Raw genomic sequence first — 24,698 nt, forward strand, 5'->3', positions numbered from 1 at the left:
AGAATCATAGATTTTATTTTTAAGAGCAGAAGAGACAATTAAATCTGGTTTGATGTTCTGTATATTACAGGCCATAGAACTTCATCCAGAATTGAGCCCAACGACTTGCTTGACTAAAGCATATCTTCCAGAAAAACATCTCTCCATTCATTCAGTGTGTGGCCCACATATTTACTGCACACCATCCAAGCTCTGCACTGAATACACTATTTATTTATTCATGGGTTTTCTAGGGCACTCTTATAATTGAACCTTAGTTCTTTATAAGGATTAATCAGTTTTTCACCACGTCCCTGTGAGATGGTGGTATCCCCATTTTAGTACGTGGGGTTCTGAGGCACAGATTAAAGCCCAAACGGTCAAGTGTCACTAACTTTGGGTGCTCAGTTTTGAGAAGCGGTGGGCCTGAGTCATCAGACTAAGCATTTTATAGGACTTTACATGTTCAGAGGCGAGCTCTCATTTCAGTTGCAACTGTGAGCGTTGGCACTTCTGTAAATCAGATCCTGGGTGACGAAGTACCCAGAAAATGGGAAACAGTGGCTCAGCTGTGAAAAGTTTGGTGTATGTAACTGACCCAGCTTCATATAGTTTCTCTGTGTGGTGGAGGCATGGATAGAATCCAGTTCTCCAAGGCAGCATTCAGTTGCTTTAACCATGAGACTTTGTTTCTTTTTCTGCAATCCCCTGCCTCATTCAGTACATACCTTGCGACTCCTTCAAATGATGAGGCACTGGTCTGGTAGACAACAGCCTCATTCACTGCACATCCCTGATTCATTCCCAGAGCAAGTCTGTCCAGTGTGTGCTGTGGTGGTGGCAGGGGAGAAACTGTCATCAGACAATTAAAGACATAATGCGCACACACAAGGGAGATGCATTTGAGTTGCACAAGGAACTTTAATACTGGTATGCCCTAACTTGAGTGTTTGAAAAGAACTTCACCTAATTTCCTAACAAACCCTTAAATTGAAAAAACAAATCGCATTGAATTATATTGATTCCCAGCCTGGCTCATCAGCAGGTTTGGGATCTCCGTTCCTCAGCACAGCCCTCTGCCACTTGAGTAGCTGGTAAGAGTAGGAGGCTTACGTTCAGTGTGGACCTGCCGCTAGAGGGATGAGACTAGACAGCAGAGGAATGCCACGGCTCAGTAACGAGTCCAGTTCCAAGGTTTGTAGGACAGCGAGCGTGCTACAGTGGTCAGACCTGTCTCTGGAGCGATTGCCCCCATCTTTTGCCCATATTCTCTGCTCCTGTCCTTCCCTGTCCCCTTTTCTCTGCCCCTTGGGGCTCTGTCTTCTGCCCTCTGCCTACTGTTTCGTTCCACCATCCCTCTGCATCTGGCTTGCTGCCTGAGCACCAGCAGAGGGAGCATTCACAGCATAGGAGACAGTCTCCCAGCTCTCACGTCCAGTGCCTGGTGCCATAGCAGCTGCTGGCAGGAGCAATTACAATGTAAGTCCTGCTCAGCCCTTTCAGATCTGGCATGGAGCATGCTCAGTTACTCTGTGGGGTTGTACATCAATTCATGGCTTAAAGTCAGAAATACCATAGTGCCAAGAACAAATCCCCTGGAAGCACACTTGATTGATGATGACGATTTCACTTTTACAATTACATTTTGAGACCCATTAGTTTGACAGGATTTTTATCCATTTAATATGTGCCATATTAAACTTATATTCTAGTTTCTTAATCAAAATATCTTGTGATACTAACTAGGGATCTAAATACCAGTTAAAAAGTTAACAGTTTAAACTATTTAAAATGTCATATAAACCGTTAACCCTGGCCCCAGCCAGCTGCATCAACCCCAGCTGCTTAATCGGTTAATGGTTAAGACGGGTTAACAAGTGACACTAATGCTTACCGATTAACCTTTTACACCTCCTAGTACCAAGTTAAGTACATCAACACTCACCTTTATTACCCAAACTTGTAATTTAAAAAAATCAAGTTTGACTATTTTCTATTCAAAATTGATTGTCATATTATCTTCCTTTAATTCTTTATTAAGAGTCCTGTGTCAGCCATTCCATTGTTTGCCTAATTGATTTTTGGTTAGGTGTTAGGCTGACTTGGCCTATAGTTACCCAGGCTGTCCTATTTCCCTGTTTAAATATTGGCACATTAGCTCTCTTCCAGTCCTCTGGAACTTTCCCTGTTATCCATGACTTATTAAAAATCAATGTTAATGGTCCAGAGAGGCTTCCAGACAGCTCTTTTCAAACTTTTGGAGGTAAGTTATTCAGACTTGCTCATTTAAAAATGTCTAGCATTAGTAGTTGCTGCTTAACATCTTCTGAGTTACTATTGGAATGGAAAGTTTCATCATAATATGACTATTGACTTTTTCCCCAAATATAAAACAAATCTTTACTGAACGCTTCAGCCTTTTCTGTATTATTATTGCCAGTTCTACCATTTCCATTTGGTAATGGTTTGGATCAAATACCAGTGGTAGTTTAAGAACCAAAACAAAACCTATTGTCCTGAACTCTGCTAGCCATAGAGGTTTCTGTTCTTTTGCTTTCTTTATCAATTTTCTATAATTTCTAGCATCTGGTTTATATTCATTACTGTCAACTTTCCCTTTCTTCCCTTTTTTATATATATTTTCTTATAGCTGCTTTCACTTCCCATCTAAGACAGATTTTGTTTTTTGTTTTTTTTAAAGTGTGACATTTCTTGATTGTGGTTAAAGTTTAGGCATTGCATTGTCGGTCCTGTGAGGGACATGTTTATCAACAGGTGATGGAGTCAGAGCTCCAGACGGACTTAATGAAGTACATTTCATTAAGTCCATTTGGAGCTCTGACTCTACCACCCAGATTTGGATGGTGACTTGTCCTTTTGGTTTTCGGATAGGGCACTTGATGGTGATGGTGAATGGGCTACTGTATGAATAAATGATTAATGTTGTGTGGTGTTAGAGTACTTCATAATATCACTGATACAGCCATCACCTCCAGAAGGTAGCAATTCTCTGTTTCAGCCAGTGGTAGAGGCTGGTGGCTGGGTCTTTCTGTGTTGGGTGTGTCTTACAGCCAAGTGTTCAGGGCAGTGGTTTTCAGCCTGTGGTCCGCGGACCCCTGGGGTCTGCAGACTGTGTTTAAGATGTCCAAAGGGGTCCACACCTTCATTAAAAATGTTTAGGGTCCATGTTAGGGGGCTTATTCCTTCACCCTCTTACTTCCCTGGTCCTTCTCGCATGAACAGAGCAACAATACCCAAAGTCCAAAGGCGCAAACAATTTGATGTTTATTGGGGTGAACTTCCAGCAAGCATGACTCCAGTTTCCTTCCTAAGTGTCCCCCTTCCCAGCTCTGACACCACCGAGCCTTGTCTGTGACCCTGTTCCTGTTCCCATTTCCCCCTTTAGCAAAACATGATCCCAATTCCCCCAGTCCCTGTTCCCATCCCCCCCGCTTTCTGATTGACTGCAGACTATATAGTAAAACCTATGTTTTGCTTAGCTATTTCTTAACCAATCATTTTGCTAACCAATCCTAACATACTGTAACATGGTCATTTAACCAATTATATTCCACCACCTTCATTGGTTTACACCCAACAAAATTAATTATACAGCAGACAGAAACAATGACAGAACCAGACAGAGACCATGCAAATAAACATACAAAACAATACAGAAGTGAATATTTTACAACTACATCTATACAGACATAAGGGTTTTCCAACTGTGTCTATTGATAAGTGAGTTCTTGCCAGACAGGATGCTATTAAAATAAGTTTCCTTTTACATCTTCTAGGCTCTTCCCTTCCTCTGGAGGTGATAGGAGTATCAGGACAGGATTGTATTCCTAATAGCCCAATAGCACCTTATTTCAATGTGACTAGTTTGGAATGTGAGGCTGTGACCATACACTTCCCAGCTTATGGCTGCCTAACTACATCTTAGCTGAAGGCCTTAGCCTGTCACAGTAAGAGAAGGCCATTACACAGACAGTGATTTTGATTCTTTTATACCTCTATAACTAGCTAAGTGATGAGAATACACCTAAATTCTTAAAGGATAGGCTTGTCTGCAAAGGCCTGAATATCTATATCCTAACAGACCACAAATGAAAAAAGGTTGAAAGCTCCTGGTTTAGGGAAATGCCATCTTAAACAGGCCCATCTGGCAGCATGGTAGCAAGAATTGTCTGCCTGATCTTCCATAATCAAAAGTCCCTTCTCTGAGAATGATGCGCCCCAACAGCTACTGGGAGTTGAAAACTATGCTGTCAGCTCAAGTCTCCCAGATGAGCATGGCAAGCAAGTCCTCCAACAGGCTAGGAGGAAACACCATTATGTATATCTTTAAATACTGGCATGGCATCAGCATTACAGTGGTGAGGCCCAGATAAGCACTGAGGTAGGAGTAACTGGGCTATAATGAGATTACTTCTCTGTTTGCACTGGTATAGTGCCATGTCCAAAGGAGGTTGTCAGCAAGTTGTGTGTGAAAACGAGCGCTCAGTTATGTCGTGTTGGATGCTAGCTTTGATGGTTTCATCTGACCCTTCAGAATGTTCATTACTCAACATTAATTTCATGCTATGCTATGCTCTCTGGGATCTTAAAGTGTGCAGTGAGTTGCATCAGTAGAAGTCAAAAGGGATCATTACGAACATCCAGTCTGACCACCTGCATCACACCTACCACAATACCCACCCAGTAGTTCCTGCATCAAGCAGGAATGTCTGAATTCTAGCTGTTGTTCCAAAGAGGTACACGCCTCCTTCAACATTTAAGGCAGTGTTCTCTCTCGCTCAATGTCACTATTTTGTGAGCTTTCCTGTGAAGTGATAATTATAACATACCAAAAAAGTAATCGGGGTTTGAAACCATAGTGCCTTCTGGCAATTGTGAACATTCTGAGTAATAACCTGATGAGGCATGATAGGCCTGCAAGTGGGTAAGGCAGTGGTGTATCTGAATTGAAGGTGCAACTTAACCTGGCTGAAGCAAAGCTCGAGATATGTGATCTCTTGGGCAATGTTGCACAGCCCCTAAAGTGATCCAGTGTAAGGGGCATGTTTGGGCATTGCCTGTTAATTTCTTTTGTCCTTGGGGACCCCTTCGGTGGGGGAGTGCCCTTGGAATGGGTCAGTCTGTGACAGTTCAAGTGAAGTGCTTTTCTTCTGACTGAGATCATCTTGGGCAGGGGCGTGTAGCTGCTGCTGTTGATCTACTTGTTGCCATGTTAGTTATGACTGAAACTAGAAAGAGCAGTGGTTTTGTTCCCAAAGTCCAGACCCTTTGTTTTTTAAGCATTAAGTTACTCTGGCGTTGCGGTCAGATAATGTATGGTCTTTCAGATTCATGGCTGTCCAATAATTAATCAAGCTCACTGCCTGTAATTGTGCTTTGCACTGTTCTGAGGGTTGTAACACTTAACTGGATGGGTCTTCTGCACAAGCTTCACCCTCCAGCTTGATACTTTGATCAGAATGAGTCAATTTCTGTGCATGAGCTTTTCCAGCTTTTGCTGGTTAACTGTCTTCAGTTTATTGCAAACGGAAAAGATCATCTCATAGCACTGTTGGTCTGCAGCCCTTAAGGTAGATCTCCCATGTGACAGCATTTGGATGTAAAATGCTTGGGTTCTCAAAATATGGTAGATGCTCTGAGATGTTTCCTCTCCAACTTTGATTCCACATTTAATGGCTGTAAACTTTGCTTTGTCACAGTGGCTCTGAAGTCGTGTTCTCCAAGTCTCTGCCCTCCTTAATTCAGCTGCATCAAGGTTCGTGAATGGAGTGAGCTGTGAAATGTCTCACGCTTTGGCAGATGTATGCAAGTGTGGGAGACTAATCTTTCTACAGCTTAAGAACATATCAGGGATGGTCTAGACAGTATTTGGTCCTGCCATGAGGGCAGGGGACTGGACTCAATGACCTCTCGAGGTCCCTTCCAGTCCTGGAATCTATGAATAAGAATGGTTGTACTGGGCCAGACAAATGGTCCATGTAGCCCAGTATCCCATCTTCAGACAGTGGACGGTGCCAGGTGCTTCAGAGGGAATAAATAGAGGGAAATTTATAATAATCATCCCCTGTCATCCTTTCCCAACTTCTGACAGTTGGAGGTTCAGGACACCAGTACATGGCTTTGGATCCCTGGCCATCTTGGCTAATAGCCATTGATGGACCTATCCTCCAGGAACTTATCTAGTTCTTCCTTTAACTCAGTTATGCTTTTGATCTTGACAATATCCTGTGGCAATGAGTTCCGCAGGTTGACTGTATTTTGAAGAACTTTCTTATGTTTGTTTTTAAACCTGCCGCTTATTTAATTTCATTGAATGACCCCTAATTTGTATATCAGGTGAAGGGGTTGTCAGGATCTCTTTCCCACTTTTGAACTTTAGCATCCAGAAAGTGGGGACCTGCAGGTACTCCTCTAAACTTAATTCCTAGCTTAGATCTGATAGCGCTGCCACCAACCAGAAATTTCAGTGTCTCGTGCACTCCTTGTCCCCCCCCCCCCCAAACCTTCCCTGGGGAGACCAAGACCCAAACCCTTTGGGTCTTAAAACAAGGGGAAATAAACCATTCCCCTACCTTTCCCCTCCCAGACTTTCCCCTCCCTGGGTTACCCTGAGAGATTACTGTGATTCAAACTCCTTGAATCTTAAAACAGAGAGAAATTCACCTTCCCTCCTTCTCCTTTTCCCCCACCAATCCCTGGTGAGTTCAGACCCAGTACCCTTGGGTCTTACACAATGACAAAATCAATCAGATTCTTAAAAAGAAAAGCTGTTAATTAAAGAGAGAAAAAGTAAAAATTGTCTCTGTAAAATCAAGATGGAAAATGTTTACAGGGTCTCAGCTTTACATAGACCAGAGGGATTCCCTCCCCCTAGCATAAGATACAATTTACAGCAAACGGAGGTAAAATCCTTCCAGCAAAATACACATTTGCAAATAAAGAAAACAAACATAAATCTAATCCGCCTTTTCTAGCTAATACGTACTATTTTAAACATGGAAGACTGTTTCAGAAAGATTGGAGGAACCTGGTTGCATGTCTGGCCTCTCTTAGCCCCAAGAGAGAACAAAGAACTCCTCAAAAAGCACAGAACAAAGGCTTCCCTCCACCAAGATTTGAAAGTATCTTGTCCCCCGATTGGTCCTTTGGTCAGATATCAGCCAGGTTTACTGAGCTTGTTAACCCTTTACAGGTAAAAGAGACATTAACCCTTAACTCTCTGTTTATGACAGGGTAAATGACACTTATTCGCTTTCTCCACACCAGTCATGATTTTATTAGACATCTGTCATATCCCCTCTTAGACATCTTTTCCAAGCTGAACAGCTTGTCTTTTTTTAATCTTTCCTTATATGGACACAGTTCCATACCCCTAATCATTTCTGTAGTCTTTCTCTATACCATAGCAAATTCTAATATCTTTTCTGAGACGAGGTGACCAAAAGTGAACATAGCATTCAACGTATGGGCATATTATGGATTTCTATAGTGGCATTATATTTTCTGTTGTCTTATCTATCCCTTTCCTAATGGTTCCTAACATAGTTAACTTTTTTGACTGCTGCTGCTGCACATTGAACAGTTTTCAGAGGACTATTTGGGTGCCTCCAAGAATTTTTTCTTGAGTAGTAACAGCTAATTTATACCCTGTCATTTTTTTATGTGTAGTTGGGATGATCTTTTCCAAAATGCATTCCTTCATATTTATCGACATTGAATTACATCTAGTATTCTGTTGCCTAGTCATCCAGTTTAGTGAGTTCCCTTTGTGACTCTTCGCAGAGGGGTTTGGGCGTACCTATCTTGAGTAATTTTGTATTCTCTGAAAATGTTGCCACCTCACTATTCACTCTCTTTTCCAGGTCATTTATGAATATGTTGAATGGAACTGGTCCCAATACAGATCCTTGGGGAACCCCACTATTTATCTCTCTCCACTGTGAAAACTGACTGTTCATTCCTACCTTTTTTGTTTCTTACTTTTTAACCAGTTACTGATCCGGGAGGGGACCACCCCTCGTGTTTCCGTCTACTTACTTTGCTTAAGAGCCCTCGGTGAGGGACCTTGTCAAAGGCTTTCTGAAAGTCCAAGTTACACTGTCCACTGTATCACCCTTGTCTATGTGCTTGTTGACTCCCTCAGAGATTTCTAATAGATTGAGGCATGATTTCCCTTTACAAAAGCCGTGTTGACTCTTCCCTAACATATTGTGTACATCTGGGGTAGGCAACCTATGGCACGGGTGCCAAAGGTGGCACGCAAGCTGGTTTTCAGTGGCACTCACATTGCCCAGGTCCTGGCCACCAATCCAGGGGGCTCTACATTTTAATTTAATTTTAAATGAAGCTTCTTAAACATTTTAAAAACCTTATTTACTTTACATACAACAATAGTTTAGTTATATATTATAGACTTATGGAAAGAGACCTTCTAAAAACGTCAAAATGTATTACTGGCGCACACAATCTTAAATTAGAGTGAATAAATTAAGACTCAGCACACTACTTCTGAAAAGTTGCCGACCCCTGGTGTACATCTGTGTGTCAAATAATGCTGTTCTTTACTATTGTTTCAACTAATTTGCCTGCTACTGAAGTTAGGCTTACTGGCTTGTAATTGCCAGGATCGCCTCTGGAGTCCTTTTTAAAAATTGGTGTTACATTAGCCATCTGTCAGTAATCTGGTACAGAGGTCGACTTAAGTGATTGGTCAGATACCACAGTTCTGCGATTTCATTTTTGAGTTCCCTCAGAATTCTTCAGTGAATTCCATCTGATCCTGGTGACTTGTTACTGTTTATCAGTTTGTTACAAAACCACCTCTTGACGCCTCAACCTGGGAGAGGTTTTTTCCATTTTTTTAATCTAAAAAGAATGGCTGGAGTGTGGGCATCTCCCCCCGCATTTTCTGCAGTGAAGACAGATGCAAGGAATTCATGTAGCTGCTCCACAATGGCCGTGTCTCCCTTGAGTGCTACTTTAGCACCTTGATTGGCTGGTGGCCCCAGTAACTTTTTTTAGCAGACTTCCTGCTTCTGATGTAATTTAAAAAAATTGCTCTTCGGTTTTTCTCTTCAGGTAACTGTTCTTCAAATTCTTTCTTGCTCTACTTTTACTCTTGACTTGCTAGAGTTTATGCTCCTTTCTATCTTCCTCCCTAGGTTTGACTTCTAGTTTTTAAATAATGTCTTTTTTTGCCTCTAACTGCCTCTTCTACTCTATTTAGCCATGGTAACTTGGTTTTGAGGCATACGTTTAGTTTGAGCCTCATGATGTTTTTAAATAGCTTCCATGCAGCTTGCAGGCATTTCAGCCTTGTAACTGTTCCTTTTAACTTACGTTTAACTAGTTTCCTCAGTTGTGTGGTTCCTGTTGTTCATGTTAAATGCTACTGTGGTATGTTTCTTTGGCATTTTCCCCCTACACAGATGTTAATTTCCCCCCTACACTGTCCTAGGCAGTCTTCTGCTCCAGCACCCAGTCTGTGCCACTTCCCTCACTGGCTGGTAGGAGAACCCTGACCTGCCTTCTACTCCTGGTTCCAGGCCATGGACCCTACATCTATCAACTGTGGTCTGCCTGATCTCTGACCATGTTGCTCTTTCCCTGAACTCCTTCCAACAGCTTCTGGCTTTCCCCTTTCTGGGCTCAGCAGCCCAAACTCCCCCCTCCCAGGAAGTAATTGCAGACGGCGTAACTCCATAGCCCTCAACACACCTTCCTTCTCCCAGGGAGTGACTGCAGACTACTTCTCTGCAGTTCCTTTCTGCTGCCAACTTCCTGGCTTTATACCAGCCCCACGTGTTCCTTCTCAACTGGGCTCCATCATCAATCACCCTTTTAATTCTTGGCTCTCCCCCAGGTGCAGCCTTTCAGGTTAATTGATCTAATTTAACCTGCTTTACCTTGTGTGGGGTGAACACCCCGTCACAGTACCCATTTTGAGCTTATGGTCACTACATCGATCTGCCCAGTTGCATACTCAGGACATGTTTTCACTGCACAGTTAATGTGGACCTTTACCTGTGTTTTAGCCCAACTTCCACCCCCATCCACACAGAAGAACCTCTGCTCCGGCTTTGGAGGTGCTTAAAGTCACAGTAAGAGGGCCTGAGACTTTAGCCCAGGCCTCAGCTACAAGGCCTTAAGTAGTGGTCAAAACTTTGCTGATATAAAGCAAAGTCAGGTTGTGAGCGCTGCAGGGCCTACTCACAATCTGGCAAGAACAGGGCTGATACTGCAGAAATGCACATTCCTAAGAAGTACTAGACACAGAGCACTTGCGCAGATGTCTTCCAGAAGGATGGTACCGGAACACCTCGCTATCAGACATTCCCTACAGAGAACAGGAACATGCTGACCCATCCTAAAGATAAGGTTAGGAGGACAGTGTGATGGATAGAGATGTACAAGGTAATGGATGGTAACTGGCTACATGAAAGGGTGTCAACTAACTACGTCAAAGGGGCAGTACGTAACTTGTTTGTATTGATGTATAAAATGGAACCTCAAAGGGAGTGTCTGGCCAGCCGGGGAGGGAATGGAAAAACCAGCCATTCACTGAGCTGCGTCCATTGTTTTGGGCATACATGTTTTAATAGCCTGAGTCTGCCAGGTGCTGTTACTGTGCTTCGTCGACAATAAACCTAGCTGGGTGCCTTCGCTCGTTAATGGATCTTGTGGTCATTGGGTGGTTCACTGTTATGCTAACTGTCTGCGCAGAGTTGGGACAGCACACGGAGAACACTCACACAGCCAAACATCTGAGAGCACACGCTGCCTGGTGTGGAAAGAGCCTGACGCTCTCCAGTTTTTGGAAATAAGGAATTTCCCTGTGCAGAACTGGATTGTTCTTTGCAGTCACGGTCTCTGTTCAGGCAGAGACTTGGTAGTAGGGGGCCCATTTGACTACTACTGTGCAGTGCCTTAGCCTGCCCTTGTGAAACAGACCTCTGTGAAAGCTGCAGGGGCGCTGCCTGGAACTAGGTGTGTCCTTTGCTGTGACGTTGATTGGCAGCTAGGCTGATGCCTGTTTGGTGCTGGTGTACTGACAACAGTGAGTATGCGCCCTTGCACTGCTCTCCGCCTGTTGGGGAGAGGGGTTGTTAGTGTTGGTAAGTTTCCATGGGGTACTGTGTGAGGGAGGAAGCTGTTTATAGCAGGAATGGGAGCAGCTGGAGTGTTACTAGAGAGGTCCCTGTTGTTTCAGTCCTTCCTTCTGCTCCAGAGTCTCTGTTCTGGCAGGAGCACTCTGGTCTGCCCCTGCTCCTCTGTGCATCCCCTTGGGCATGCTGCTCCACAGGAGAGGATCACATGTCCCATCATTGGTAAGGCGCTTTGCTTTTCCTCGAGAGAGATTTAGGGAGCCCAGGAGTTGCCGGTATGGCTCAGGTCTGTAATCCATACCATCCAGTGGCCAGAGCCAGGTGCTCCAAAGAGAGGTGTAAGAAACCTTCTAATCCCTGGTAGTTACAGATTAGTTTAACCCCCAGAGCAGGAGGTTTAATCTCCCTTCCGGAACTCTTGTTAATTACGAAAATGCTGGATATTCATGTGACCCAGGCAAATGTCCAGTTCCTCTTTTAAATCTTGGTAGCTTCAAGTTTTTTCACCTCTCCTGCTGGTAATAGCTCAACTTAACTGATCACTGTCACTAGAGTGTGTATGGTTAACACTCATTGTTTCATGTTCTCTGTGTGTGTGTGTGTGTGTGTGTGTGTGTGTGTGTGTGTGTGTGTGTGTATATATATATATATATATATATATATATATACACACACAAATCTTCCTATTGTATTTCCGCTGCATCCATCCGACGAAGTGGGTTTTAGCCCACGAAAGCTTAGGCCCAAATAAATTTGTTAGTCTCTTAAGGTGCCACAAGTACTCCTCATTCTTGTAGCAGAGTTTCACAAGCTAATTACACATTGTGTGAAAAAGTACTTGCTCATCAGTTTTGAAATTCCCACCTATCTTAATTTCATTGAATGTCCCTGTGTTTTTGTTATGAACCAGAGAGAATAGATTCTCCTGACCTCCCTTCTCTAGACTGTTTATTATTTTAGCCTTCTATCATGTTCTATTGCATTTCTTTCTCACACACTCTCCAGAGCAGTTTTCCCAAGCCCTTGATCATTCTCGTCACCCTTCTCTGAACCCCCTCTAATTCTGCAGTGCCCTTGGGGATAGGGTGACCAGACGTCCCGATTTTATCCAGACTGTCCTGATATTTGCTTGTTTGTCCCGCATCCTGACCAATGTTAGGTCGGGACACTGGACAAACAAGCAAAGGCTCTGGAGCCTAGAAGGGCTCGCACTTTCCCCTGCCCTGAGTCTGCCCCCCTCCTTTCCCCCACTGGATCCCTCCCCAAATCCCCGTGACCATCCCCACCCCCTCACTGCCCCATTGGCTCCCTCCCCAAACCCCCGCCTCTTGCCAGGCATGCCATGCCCAGGAGACACAGGGGAGCGCGGGGCCGGGGTGAGGTGTGAGTCCGGCCTGGCCCCAAGCAGGCAGGACTCGGGCAGGACGGTACCTGGAGGGAGAATAGGGGGACGGCCCATGGGGCCAGGCGCCGGCTGTTCTCCCCACCTGGGCAGCGGGACTTGGGAGCAGCCACTGCTGCAGCTCCCACTGCCATGGGGGAAGGAAGTGGCCAAGCGTGTGGCGCTCGGTGACTGCAGCTTTGGTGCCCGAGACTGAACCCCCCAAGCCTGGGCCTTCTGTGGGGACCCAGCCCCTGGCCAGTCGTGTCGGCTGGCTGCCCAGCTGGTGCAATTCCACGGCGGAGGCATTGGCAGCCCAGCCCTGTTCCCCTGTGGAACCCGAGCGGGATGGGGGGGCTGAGGCCTGCTGCCCCCAATCTGGAGCTGCCCACGGCAGCAGGCCCAGGCTTGGGGGGTTCATGGGCTCCAGAGCCGCAGCCGCCAAGCTTGGTCAGCAGCCGCTTCCTCCCCCCCACGGCAGTGGAAGCTGCAGCAGCGGATGCTCCCAAGGCCCGCTGCCCAGGTGGGGAGAACAGCCGCCGCCTGGCCCCGCAAGCCACCCCCTACTCTCCCTCTAGGTACCGCGCCCGAGTCCTGCCTGCTCGGGGCCAGGCCAGACTCACTCTCACCCCGGCCCCGTGATCCCTTGAGTCTTCCGGGCCTCCCTCCAGCGCTTGCAGAGGGAGGAGGAATCAGGGGTGGGGGATTTTTTTGCTCTGCTGCCAAGAGAAAACACAAATCTGCAGGGGATATGAATTCTGCACATGCACAGTGGCGCCGAATTCTCCCTCAAGGGAGAACATTCTGAGTTAAGTGTCACTACTTTGTAGGATTGTGGGTGGGAGGGTGTGGATGCCCTATCTGAAGGAGATGAAGTAGTGTTGGGAGCACTTTGGTGCAGGAGTGGCTGTGCTCCAGGGAGGGGTGAGTGCTAGAAAGGAGGGAACCCGTGTGTTCTCTACTTACCTTGATTTTTCTAATGTTTAGACTGCTGTTCCTTGGAAACTTGTCTATAGTCCCCTAATGGAGTGAGTTGTCCCAGGAACTTATCCCCTCCCCTCGGAAGCCCATGTGCTCATGCTGCTCTGCTTGCCCTCACTGTTGGGTTTGGTGCCATCTTGCTGCTGCCGGTAGGCTGAGTGCTCCTGGCAGAGGCCTCCTGCAGACATGAGCCATAGGCAGAGGCACTGGGCTAGCTGGGCCTTCTCCATCAGGGTTTCTGTTCTCTGTACTGGTGGCTTTTGTGCTTGGCTCTGCGCTACTGAGAGACCCCTCTGAGCAGAGCAGAATCTGCACCAGCAACAACTTGTTGGCCATGGAACAAGTCGCCTCGTTGCAGAGCTGTCAGTCTGTCTGAAACTCAGTGCCTCTGTAGCCAAGCCTCAAGTTGCTCAGTGCTGTGGGTCTGAGCTGAGAGCCTTCAGGCTTGACTGTAAACTTGAGAGGCCTTTCTTAGGTGCTCCTTCCTCTGCTGGGGCCAGGGACTCCACAGGTGCTGTTTGAGTCCAATACTAGGTCTCGGTGAGAGTGCAGCCAAGGGAACAGGGTAGAGAAACATTCCAGTGCCTCTCTGCTCTCCCGTGCATGGGGAAAGTGCACCCCACCTCAGTGTGAGATGAGGGGAGCTGGTGCCTGGGGTCAGTATGGACAGCTGTTGCCCTCCCCCTGAGCAGCCTGGGGCACAGCTGGTACGGATTACTGCATTGTAAGCATCTGTGACTCTCTTCCAGTGGCACCAGACACCATCAACAACCATGTGAAGACGTGTCGTGAGGAGCAGAAGAACCTGCACTTCTTTGCCCCAGAGTATGGAGGTATAGTATAGCAGCACAGTGCCCACAGGCCTCGGGTGTGGTATGGCTGGCTTGTGTCTTGCTAGTAACCAGTCTGTGGGCAGCTATTACCTGCATATCCCATGAGAGGCTGCAGCTAAGGGGAGCTAATGCTACTCCCCCTGGGCCTGCATGGCCTTGATCTGGAGCCACTGGGAGCCCTTGTCCCTGGAATAGCAGTGGAATGGAGGGGGCTGCAGGATCTCGCTGCCTGGTGTGGTGGCTCCTGGTGCTATAAGGTGCTGGGACTGTCCTGTTGGGAATTGACTGAGGAGCCTTGTTCCTGTGTTACAGAAGTCACCAATGTCACCACTGCTGTGGACATCTACTCCTTCGGGATGTGTGCGCTAGAGGTGAGTGGGGTGGCTGCTCCCATCTTAGCGGGAAGGGAGATGGCATGGGGGTGTGTTCTGGGCGGGGGAGGGATGTCTGAATGAAACAAGAATCCTCTCTATTGGAGTTACTCTGTCTCCCAGTCCCTCAGCAGCAGTTCAACCATTTCTGTCACCAAGACCCATGCCCTCCCCGGCTGCATCCTCCCACTGGCACTAACATGCTAGACAAGGATTTGGGCTGGTTGGGGCCTTTCCATCAGTGTCTGTCCCCTGTATTGGTCTCCCTTGGGTGGCTCCTCCCGCTCCAAATGTAACAAGTGACCCGTGGAACTCAGTGCCACGAGATAATGAGGCCAGAAGTTTAGTAAGAGTCAAAGGAGGAGGATGAATTTTTATGGAGGATCTGAACAACCACAATTTTGATGCAGTTTAATAAGGAATACGAAGCTTCCTGTTTCAGGGCGTAAACCAGCTGCTAACTGCCTGAGATTACACAGAACTGGCCTTGGGCAGTTTATTCTATAGTTGTCCATTTTGGGGCGGCTTTTCCCTAACTCTGAAGCAGCTGGTGCTGGCTGCTCTTGGAGCCAGGAGATGGGGGTAGATGGAGCCCCGCTCTGATTTGGCCTGACCATTCCTATGCCCCCTGTGTTCACCAGGCATGAGCCAAGGAATTGGGGGTTCAGCAGAAAAAATATAATCTGCAGCTAGTTTCAAGAATCGGATGAGGTAGAGAACTCTGCAGGACATAATGTAAGCCCCTGCAGCCTAACAGGAGGAGATGCAGGGAGGGGTCCAGACTAACACCACAAACTACCTTTTTGAATTCCAAGGGGTCTGTGGTAACAAGGGATTCTCATTTGACCTAGCTAGTTGCCCATGATGGTATTTCTCAATGCATGGAGCCGGTGACAATGATACAGTAATTTGAAACCTGAGCCTGGGGAGCATGAAAATCAATAGTGGGAGTGACACATGGGGGCAAATAAATGCCCTGGAACAACAAAGCAGACAGTCTTGCCAGGGAGCTGGAGAGGCCAGCCCCCCGCTGGAGACAAGAGGAAAGGAATGACTGTGGAGTCCGCTCTGCAGAGCAGTACAATAGTACCCTTCCCAGCCTAGGATATGAAGGCTCTGGTGCGGGCATAGAAAGAACTGGACAGTACAGAAGCCTTTGCAGTAGTTGGCACTTTCGCCTGCTCCCACAGGAAACCAAACAAAATGTGCACATGACTATTCTCCCATTCTTGTCCAGTGTCTCAAAGTGCCGCCTCTACACTGAGCAGCGTGTTTCCCTGAGGAGGAGTTCACAGATTGTCTCCTCCTGAGAAGAGCAGCAGTTTGTAACCTGGTTTGCTCACTGCAGAGGGGATCACGTTCTACTAGTCCTTACGTGCCAGGGCTGCAGTTCTCTGCCCGATGAGCTGTGCTCTTGGCAGAGGGGAGATCAGCTGCTTTGGAAACACTTTAATCTATCATGCAAACATTGTCACTGGAAATGGCTGAGGTGACTTCAGCGAACGCTGCCTGGCCTGCAGTTGAGTTAATTTTGGTGGCATCAATGAGACCAGAGAGTCACAGGTGTCAGACCTGGTTCGGAGGTTTGAGCACAGAGACCTCTGTGGTGTTAGTCCCATGGCAAACACTAGAACAGTGGTCCCCAAACTGTGGGGCGCACCCCTCCCAAGGGGGTTGCAGAAGAACATTTGGAGTGGTGTGTGGTGGGGCCGGGCCAGCCTCCACAGGGGACAGAGAGGGAGCGCTCGCCCCCAGACCAGCTCCGCCTGCAGCCTCGCTCCTTCCTCCTCCCCACTCAGCCCCCAGTCCTGCTTTGCCTCCAGGCCCAACTCTGCCCTCGCTCCCTCTCTGACCCCAGCTGCAGCCTGGCTCTGCCCCCAGCCCAAGCTCTGCTGCTGAGACAATCTTGGCAGTGCAGTAATGGGATGAGGAGGGGGGAGGCATGGACAGATTCTGTTATGGGTGAGGGGGAACAACTGGAAAAGTCTGAGCACTGCTGCACTAGAACATGCATGCCAAAGTTGGAAGTTTATTGATTAGGGGAGATGGAGGGGAAAAGAATCAAACAGGGCATTTTGAATTGAAATTGTTATGCAAAACAAACCTCATCAGAAGTGATCAGCCCCTCTTTCAGATAGGAGATTGGAGAGGCAGTCCTTAGTGGAGAAGAAAGGGTTAGTGCTGTTCCATTGACTGTTGTGGGTGGCTGTTACTTTTCTGGCCTTGTTGTACAGACAAAACTACAGAGGATCTTTTCAGGGGGCAAGACAAAGATGCCATATTTCTCACTCTCTCTCTCTTTCTCTGTCTTTCTCTCTCTCTTGCAGCTTGGGTTCGTCGCTTGTGGCGGCTAACTGGCCAGATAAGCTGGGTCTCTGTTGGGCATGCACCTGTTCTCTTCCATGTTGGCAGCAGAATGTTACCCTCCAAAGTTTTCCATCTCAACCATCCTTTTTGTAGGCTTTAGTTTGAATCCAGAATCTATAGGTCTTGCTGTGTCAGGCTGCCTCTGGGTTTGGTGATTGATCACCCGTCAATTGCAGGTGTGACTTTCAGCCTTGGACCTGGTTTTGATCTTCCTTTTATTGTACTTTTTCTTTTTAGAGTGGACTCTTCTTACTTTGTTAGGGCACTTGTCTGCATCTTCAGCTGTTGGTGTTTGAACTTTATTTCATCAGGACAGGCTGGGGCTGGAGGTTGATTCCATCATCCGTACATACCTCAGTCACACATCTAACCTAAACTAATAAGATCATAGAATCATAGAATATCAGGGTTGGAAAGGACCTCAGGAGGTCATCTAGTCCACCCCCCTGCTCAAAGCAGGACCAATCCTCAACTAAATCATCCCAGCCAGGACTTTGTCAAGCCTGACCTTAAAAACCTCTAAGGAAGGAGATTCCACCACCTCCCTAGGTAACCCATTGCAGTGCTTCACCGCTCTGAGTGAAAAAGTTTTTCTTAATATCCAACTTAAACCTCCCCCACTGCAACTTGAGACCATTGCTCCTTGTTCTGTCATCTGCAACCACTGAGAACAGTCTAGATCCATCCTCTTTGGAACCCCCTTCCAGGTAGTTAAAAGCAGCTATCAAATCCCCCCTCATTCTTCTCTTCCGCAGACTAAACAATCCCAGTTCCCTCAGCCTCTCCTCATAAGTCATGTGCTCCAGCCCCCTAATCATTTTTGTTGCCCTCCACTGGACTCTTTCCAATTTTTCCACATCCTTCTTGTAGTGTGGGGCTCAAAACTGGACACAGTACTCCAGATGAGGCCTTACCAATGTCAAGCAGAGGGGAATGATCACATCCCTCGATCTGCTTGCAGTGCCCCTACTTATACGACCCAAAATGCTGTTAGCCTTCTTGGCAACGAGGGCACACTGACTCATATTCAGCATCTCGTCCACTGTAACCCCTAGGTCCTTTTCTGCAGAACTGCTGCCTAGCCACTCAGTCCCTACTCTGTAACAGTGAATGGGATTCTTCCATCCTAAGTGCAGGACTCTGCACTTGTCCTTGTTGAATCTCATCATATTTCTTTTGGCCCAGTCCTCTAATTTGTCTCGGTCTCTCTGTATCCTATCCCTACCCTCCAGCGTATCTACCACTCCTCCCAGTTTAGTGTCATCTGCAAACTTGCTGAGGGTGCAGTCCACGCCATCCTCCAGATCATTAATTAAGATATTGAACAAGACCGACCCTTGGGGCACTCCGCTTGATACCGTCTGCCAACTAGACATGGAGCCATTGATCACTACTTGTTGAGCCTGATGTTCTAGCCAGCTTTCTATCCATCTTATAGTCCATTCATCCAGCCCATACTACTTTAACTTGCTGGCAAGAATACTGTGGGAGACCGTATCAAAAGCTTTGCTACTGTCAAGGAATAACACATCCACTGCTTTCCCCTCATCCACAGACCCAGTTATCTCCTCATAGAAGGCAATTAGGTTAGTCAGGCATGACTTGCCTTTGGTGAATCCATGCTGACTGTTCCTGATCACTTTCCTCTCCTCTAAGTGCATCAGAATTGATTCCTTGAGGACCTGCCCCATGATTTTTCCAGGGACTGAGGTGAGGCTGACTGGTCTGTAGTTTCCCGGATCCTCCTCCTTCCCTTTTTTAAGGATGGGCACTACATTAGCCTTTTTCCAGTCATCCGGGACCTCCCCCGTTCGCCATGAGTTTTCAAAGATAATGGCCAATGGCTCTGCAATCATATCCGCCAACTCCTTTAGCGCCCCTGGATGCAGCGCATCCGGCCCCATGGACTTGTGCTCATGTTGCTTTTCTAAGTAATTCTGAACCACTGTTCTCCACAGAGGGCTCGTCACCTCCTCCCCATGCTGTGCTGCCCAGTGCAGTAGTCTGGGAGCTGACCTTGTTTGTGAAGACAGGCAAAAAAAGCATTGAGTACATTAGCTTGTTCGACCTTCTCTGTCACTAGGTTGCCTCCTTCATTCAGTAAGGGGCCCACGCTTTCCTTGACTTTCTTCTTGTTGCTAACGTACCTGAAGGAAACCCTTCTTGTTACTCTTAATATCTCTTGCTAACTCCAACTCCAAGTGTGATTTGGCCTTCCTGATTTCGCTCCTGCATGCCTGAGCAATATTTTTATACTCCTCCCTCGTCATTTGTCCAGTCTTCCACTTCCTGTAAGCTTCTTTTTTGCCTTGAAGATCAGCAAGGATTTCACTGTTAAGCCAAGCTGGTCGCCTGCCATATTTACTATACTTTCTACACATCGGGATAGTTTGTTCCTGCAACCTCAATAAGGATTCTTTAAAATACAGCCAGCTCTCCTGGACTCCTTTCCCCCTCATGTTATTTTCCCAGGGGATCCTGGCCCATCAGCTCCCTGAGGGAGTCAGTCTGCTTTTCTGAAGTCCAGGGTCCGTATTCCGCTGCTCTCCTTTTTTCCCTGTGTCAGGATCCTGAACTCGACCATCTCATGGTCACTGCCTCCCAGGTTCCCATCCACTTTTGCTTCCCCTACTAACTCTTCTCTGTTTGTGAGCAGCAGGTCAAGGAGAGCTCTGCCCCTAGTTGGTTCCTCCAGCACTTGGACCAGGAAATTGTCCCCTATGCTTTCCAAAAACTTCCTGGATTGTCTGTGCACCGCTGTATTGCTCTCCCAGCAGATATCACGGTGATTAAAGTCTCCCATGAGAACCAGGGCCTGTGATCTAGTAACTTCTGCTAGTTGCTGGAAGAAAGCCTCATCCCCGTGGTCTGGTGGTCTATAGCAGACTCTCACCACAACATCACCCTTGTTGCTCACACTTCTAAAACTTAATCTGGAGACTCTCAGGTTTTTCTGCAGTTTCATACGGGAGCTCTGAGCAGTCATACTGCTTTCTTACATACAATGCAGCTCCCCCACCTTTTCTGCCCTGCCTGTCCTTCCTGAACAGTTTATATCCATCCATGACAGTACTCCAGTCATGTGAGTTATCCCACCAAGTCTCTGTTATTCCAGTCACATCACAGTTCCCTGACTGTGGCAGGACTTCCAGTTCTCCCTGCTTGTTTCCCAGGCTTCTTGCATTTGTGTATAGGCACTTAAGATAACTTGCTGATTGTCCTGCTTTCTTGGTCCGAGACAGGAGTCCTCCCCTCTTGCACTCTCCTGCTCGTGCTTCCTCCTGGTATCCCATTTCCCCACTTTCCTCAGGGCTTTGGTCTCCTTCCCCCGGTGAGCCTAGTTTAAAGCCCTTCTCACTAGGTTAGCCAGCCTGCTTGCGAAGATGCTCTTCCCCCTTTTCATAAGGGAGGTAAAATTACAACAGGGTTTGCAAAAATGAAGGTTGGAGGAAGCTTTTACAAAATAGAGTGAGCATTTTAAAATGGGGTTTGAATTACAATATGGCAAACAGTGAACAGAAGTTACAATGTAGGCGAATGTAGTGAATGGTGAACAGAAGTTCCATTAATAAAGTGAACAATTAAAAACAGTTTCATCAGTTCTACAGCCTTTGACAAAAGAGTCTGGCAGAAGAGATTAGAAAAGGGGTAGGAAATGCGGCTTTTTGTTAATCTTGGGATGCAAGGGCCTTAGTCAATCACAGACAGATGTTCTGAGTTAGCAAGTCAGCCTCGACTTTGGACCCTAGCTCACCTCCCTGGTGTGTGACCCCAGGAGGCTGATTAGGGGGGGTCCCGCTCCATCACTGTTGTGTCTCAGGCTGGGCAGAGGTGCGTGTGCCGCTTCATCCAACCATACCAAGGCTGTGCAGGTCATTGCTGGTGTGAAAAGCAGTGGGGGATAGAAAGAGGCACAGGAGAGCGGGGAAAACAGAGCAGGATCTCGTAACTATCAGTCTGGTGTCCTCACCAGTCTGGCCTTCCTGATGACTGAGGCTTCTCCAGTAGAGTCAGGCGGACTCTGGAGTGAAGCAGAGGCCTGTGAGCGTTTGCTCAAGGGAATCCCCCAGGAGTCTTTCCTCCACGTGACTCCCCAAAAGGGGGCAATGGGCAGAATAGTGCATCCCATAGTTTCTCTCTCAGCTAGGTCCAGTTTCCAACTTGGTCCATTCTGATTCTTCTCTCACGTTGATTTCCAGTGATGCTTTTAACACAGTCCTTGGGTGGTGTCAGTTGAACTTTGTTTTGACCAATTCAGTCTGTCTTCTGTCTGGGCCTTCCTCTGTCCATGTTTGGCATAAGTGATTGTAACGTTTGAGCTTTCACCCTCTTTCCAACACTGTTTTCAGGCTGCTAGACCCCGGTTATTACAACAGTTCCATCTGTGTTTTGGGCTGCCATTGGAAGTGGATGGGGTAGCCTCGGGGGCTCTTTGAGGTTCCCTCTTTATTGTGGGTAGCAACACTGCTGAAGGCACTTTCTTAGATACCTTTCTGAGGGTATTGGGGAAATAGTCTTTCCAGCTTGTTCTGGGTCACTGGGAGCAGGGGTGATATTGGGAAACTTATGGCAGCAGTCCAGATGGCTCCTGAGAGAGTGCAGGGGTGGGACCATTCACTGCAGCCCGCTCAGTTACTCTCCTACAATTGGATCCAGTATTGCCAACCCCGAGAGCTCAAAAACCATGAGGAAGACCCCAGCAAATTATGAGCTGGACTTCAGTCATGATTTAAAATAACAGTGGATGCTTTTATTTGCTTTCTGAGCCATTAGGTCATGTTAGAGTCCTGCTTTCAGGCTTGTCCCTATAACCATGATGATTACTTGAGATTTCTTTATTTAAAAAAAAAAAGTGTCACCTAATCACATGCCTCCAGGGCTGGTGCTTTACAAGAAACACCAAAAATCATCTGATCAAATTACAAGAGTTGGCAATATGGAGTTTCCCTCAGTTCTCTCCCTGCCCTGCCAATTCCGGGAATAACTCCCTCGCCCTGAACTCTGGTAGAGTGACTAGGCCACCTGGGCTCAGCTGGGCCTGACATTTCTTTCTGCTGGCAGATGGCGGTGCTGGAAATCCAGGGTAATGGCGAGTCATCCTATGTGCCCCAGGAGGCTATTAACAGCGCCATCCAGCTGCTGGAGGACCCCTTGCAGAGAGTGAGTACAAGGCGGTGTTAGGAATATGCCTGCTGACGTGCAAGGCGCAAACTTGGCCCCTGCAACCTGGCTGCAGCACCCTCTTGGCTCTGTCGGATGTGCCTTCCTATGTCTGTGGCTTCTTGTCTTGCAGGAGTTCATTCAGAAGTGCCTGGAGCTGGACCCTGGGAAACGTCCCACTGCTCGGGAGCTCCTCTTCAACCAAGCTCTGTTCGAGGTGCCCTCCATGAAGTTACTGGCCGCTCACTGTATTGTTGGACACCAGCGTGAGTATGAGATCTAGGGCACACCTTGCTCTGTGCTTTCAGGAGACTCCAGCAGCTCACCACCCTTCAGACATCGCAACAATGGGAAGCTGGAAGCTTTAGCCTTGAATGCCAGGCTTGGGGTGGCTGCACCACTTGAGTGTCTGTCCCTTGGCAGTGCCTTGCCTACTGCGAGAGCCGTGTGGCTGTCTCAAAGCTGCTTCCTGTAGCCCTCAGGCAAATTGGGCAGGGGTTGGGGCAGTGTGGGTGTAACCTCCTTCCTCTTCTGTGCAGATATGATTCCTGAAAACGCTCTAGAAGAAATGACCAAAAACATGGACATGAATGCAGTGCTAGCAGAGATCAACCACACAGACAGGGAGGGGGTCAAGATGATGTGAGTACCCCTCTCTGCAGGAGAGCCAGCCTCCCACACTGCTGCTGTGAAGAGCAAGAGCTGCCCAGCACAGTATGATCTGTATTACTGTCGCACCTGGGAGCCCAGTCTTTGGCCAGAACCCCTCTGTGCCAGGCACTACAGACAGGCCCTGCCGCCAAGAGCTTAGTGCCGCCATGTGAGGCTCCCAAACTCTGCTCTGGTGGGAGCTGACTCATTGTGTAGGGATGGCACAAAGGGCCTGAGAGTGAGAGGAAGCCAGCCTGGCTGTCTCCATGGGGGAGGGGGAAGGGGTGACGGCTGCTGCTGCAGAGGAGGAGAAACTGGAGGAAGAACAGATGATGGGGGTGGAGGAGAGGCAGTCTTTGGCTGTCCTGATCCAAATGGGACTACCCAGAGCAGCCATTGTTCAGTGTTCCTGCACTGATCCAGGGAGGAGACATGGCTCCTGGAAGGCAGTGTCCCATGGGCTGGCCTGGGAAGCAGGAGCGATAGAGTAGCTCCACGGACCTGCAGCCCAGTCTCCTCCTTGTCGGGCCAGGCAACCCCCAGAAGTCAGTGCTGAAGTCGGTGAACGCTTCAGGCCTGATCCTGAGCCGCCTCTGTCTCGCTCACTGTACCCCAAGCCTTCAGAATCGGGAATTTACTGGGTAACCAGTGAAAGGCTCTCTTCTTTGCTGTCTACATTTTAAAGCTTCTCTCTGCAGCCATGCTGGTAAGAAACTTGTGTTTTTCTGAGCTGTCACCAAGTTGGATCCCACTGTAGGTGCATATGCCCCTTATGCATGGAAGTGGAGTCTTGGGCAGCCGTGTCTGGGGCTGTGCGTGTACGCTGTGCTGTGTCGAGGCAGCACAAAGGGTGGAGCAGCCATTGCCCTCTGTCATGGTATAATTCCCCACTCTGAACCTTAGCGTCCAAAAGATTGGGGTCCCAGCATGAATTCCTCTAAGCTCAATTACCAGCTTAGTACTTGTAGCGCTGCCACCAACCAGGAATTCCAGTGCCTGGTACACTCTGGTCCCCCCAAAACCTTGCCCGGGGACCCCCAAGACCCAGTCCCTCTGGATCTTAACACAAGGAAAGTAAACCCTTTCCCTCACCGTTGCCTCTCCCAGGCTTCCCCTCCCTGGGTTACCCTGGAAGATCACTGATTCAAACTCCTTGAATCTTAAAACAGAGAGGAAAATCCACCTTCCCCCCCTCCTTCTCTCTCCCCCTCTCAGACTCTCCCTGAGAGAGAAAGTAATCCTAACACAGAGAGAAAATTAACCTTTCTCTCCCCCCTTCCCTCCTTTCTCCCCACCAATTCCCTGGTGGATCCAGACCCCGTCCCCTGGGGTCTCACCAGAATAAAAAAACAATCAGGGTCTTAAACAAAAAAACCTTTTAATTAAAGAAAGATAAACAGTAAAAATTATCTTTGTAAATTTAAAATGGAATATGTTAGAGGGTCTTTCAGCTATAGACACTGGGAATACCCTCCCAGCCTAAGTATACAAGTACAAATTAAAATCCTTTCAGCAAAATACAAATTTGAACTCCTTCCAGCCAAATACACATTTGCAAATAAAGAAAACAAACATAAGCCTAACTCGCCATATTTACTTAGTACTTACTGTTCTGAGCACATAAGAGCCTGTATCAGAGAGATTGGAGAGAAACCTGGTTGCACGTCTGGTCACTCTCAGAACCAGAGAGAACAACAACCAAACACTAACAGCACACACAAAAACTTCCCTCCCTCAAGATTTGAAAGTATCGTGTCCCCTGATTGGTCCTCTGGTCAGGTGACAGCTAGGCTCACTGAACTTGTTAACCCTTTACAGGCAAAAGAGACATGAAGTACTCCTGTTCTAT

The 24,698-nt window shown here is 47.5% G+C and overlaps 1 protein-coding gene across 1 annotated transcript in view; it reads left to right on the forward strand.

The window, feature by feature from the left end:
- Window positions 1–24,698, forward strand: part of NRBP1 (nuclear receptor binding protein 1) — a 79,040-nt gene that overhangs the window by 36,157 nt on the left and 18,185 nt on the right. The window contains exons 8-12 of the mRNA XM_050951108.1: window positions 14,217–14,300; window positions 14,613–14,671; window positions 22,100–22,198; window positions 22,332–22,464; window positions 22,738–22,840. Coding sequence (XP_050807065.1) covers window positions 14,217–14,300; window positions 14,613–14,671; window positions 22,100–22,198; window positions 22,332–22,464; window positions 22,738–22,840 — 478 coding nt within the window. The remainder of the gene's footprint in view (window positions 1–14,216; window positions 14,301–14,612; window positions 14,672–22,099; window positions 22,199–22,331; window positions 22,465–22,737; window positions 22,841–24,698) is intronic.

This window comes from Gopherus flavomarginatus, chromosome 4, assembly GCF_025201925.1.
Source record: "Gopherus flavomarginatus isolate rGopFla2 chromosome 4, rGopFla2.mat.asm, whole genome shotgun sequence".
NCBI lineage: Eukaryota > Metazoa > Chordata > Testudines > Testudinidae > Gopherus > Gopherus flavomarginatus.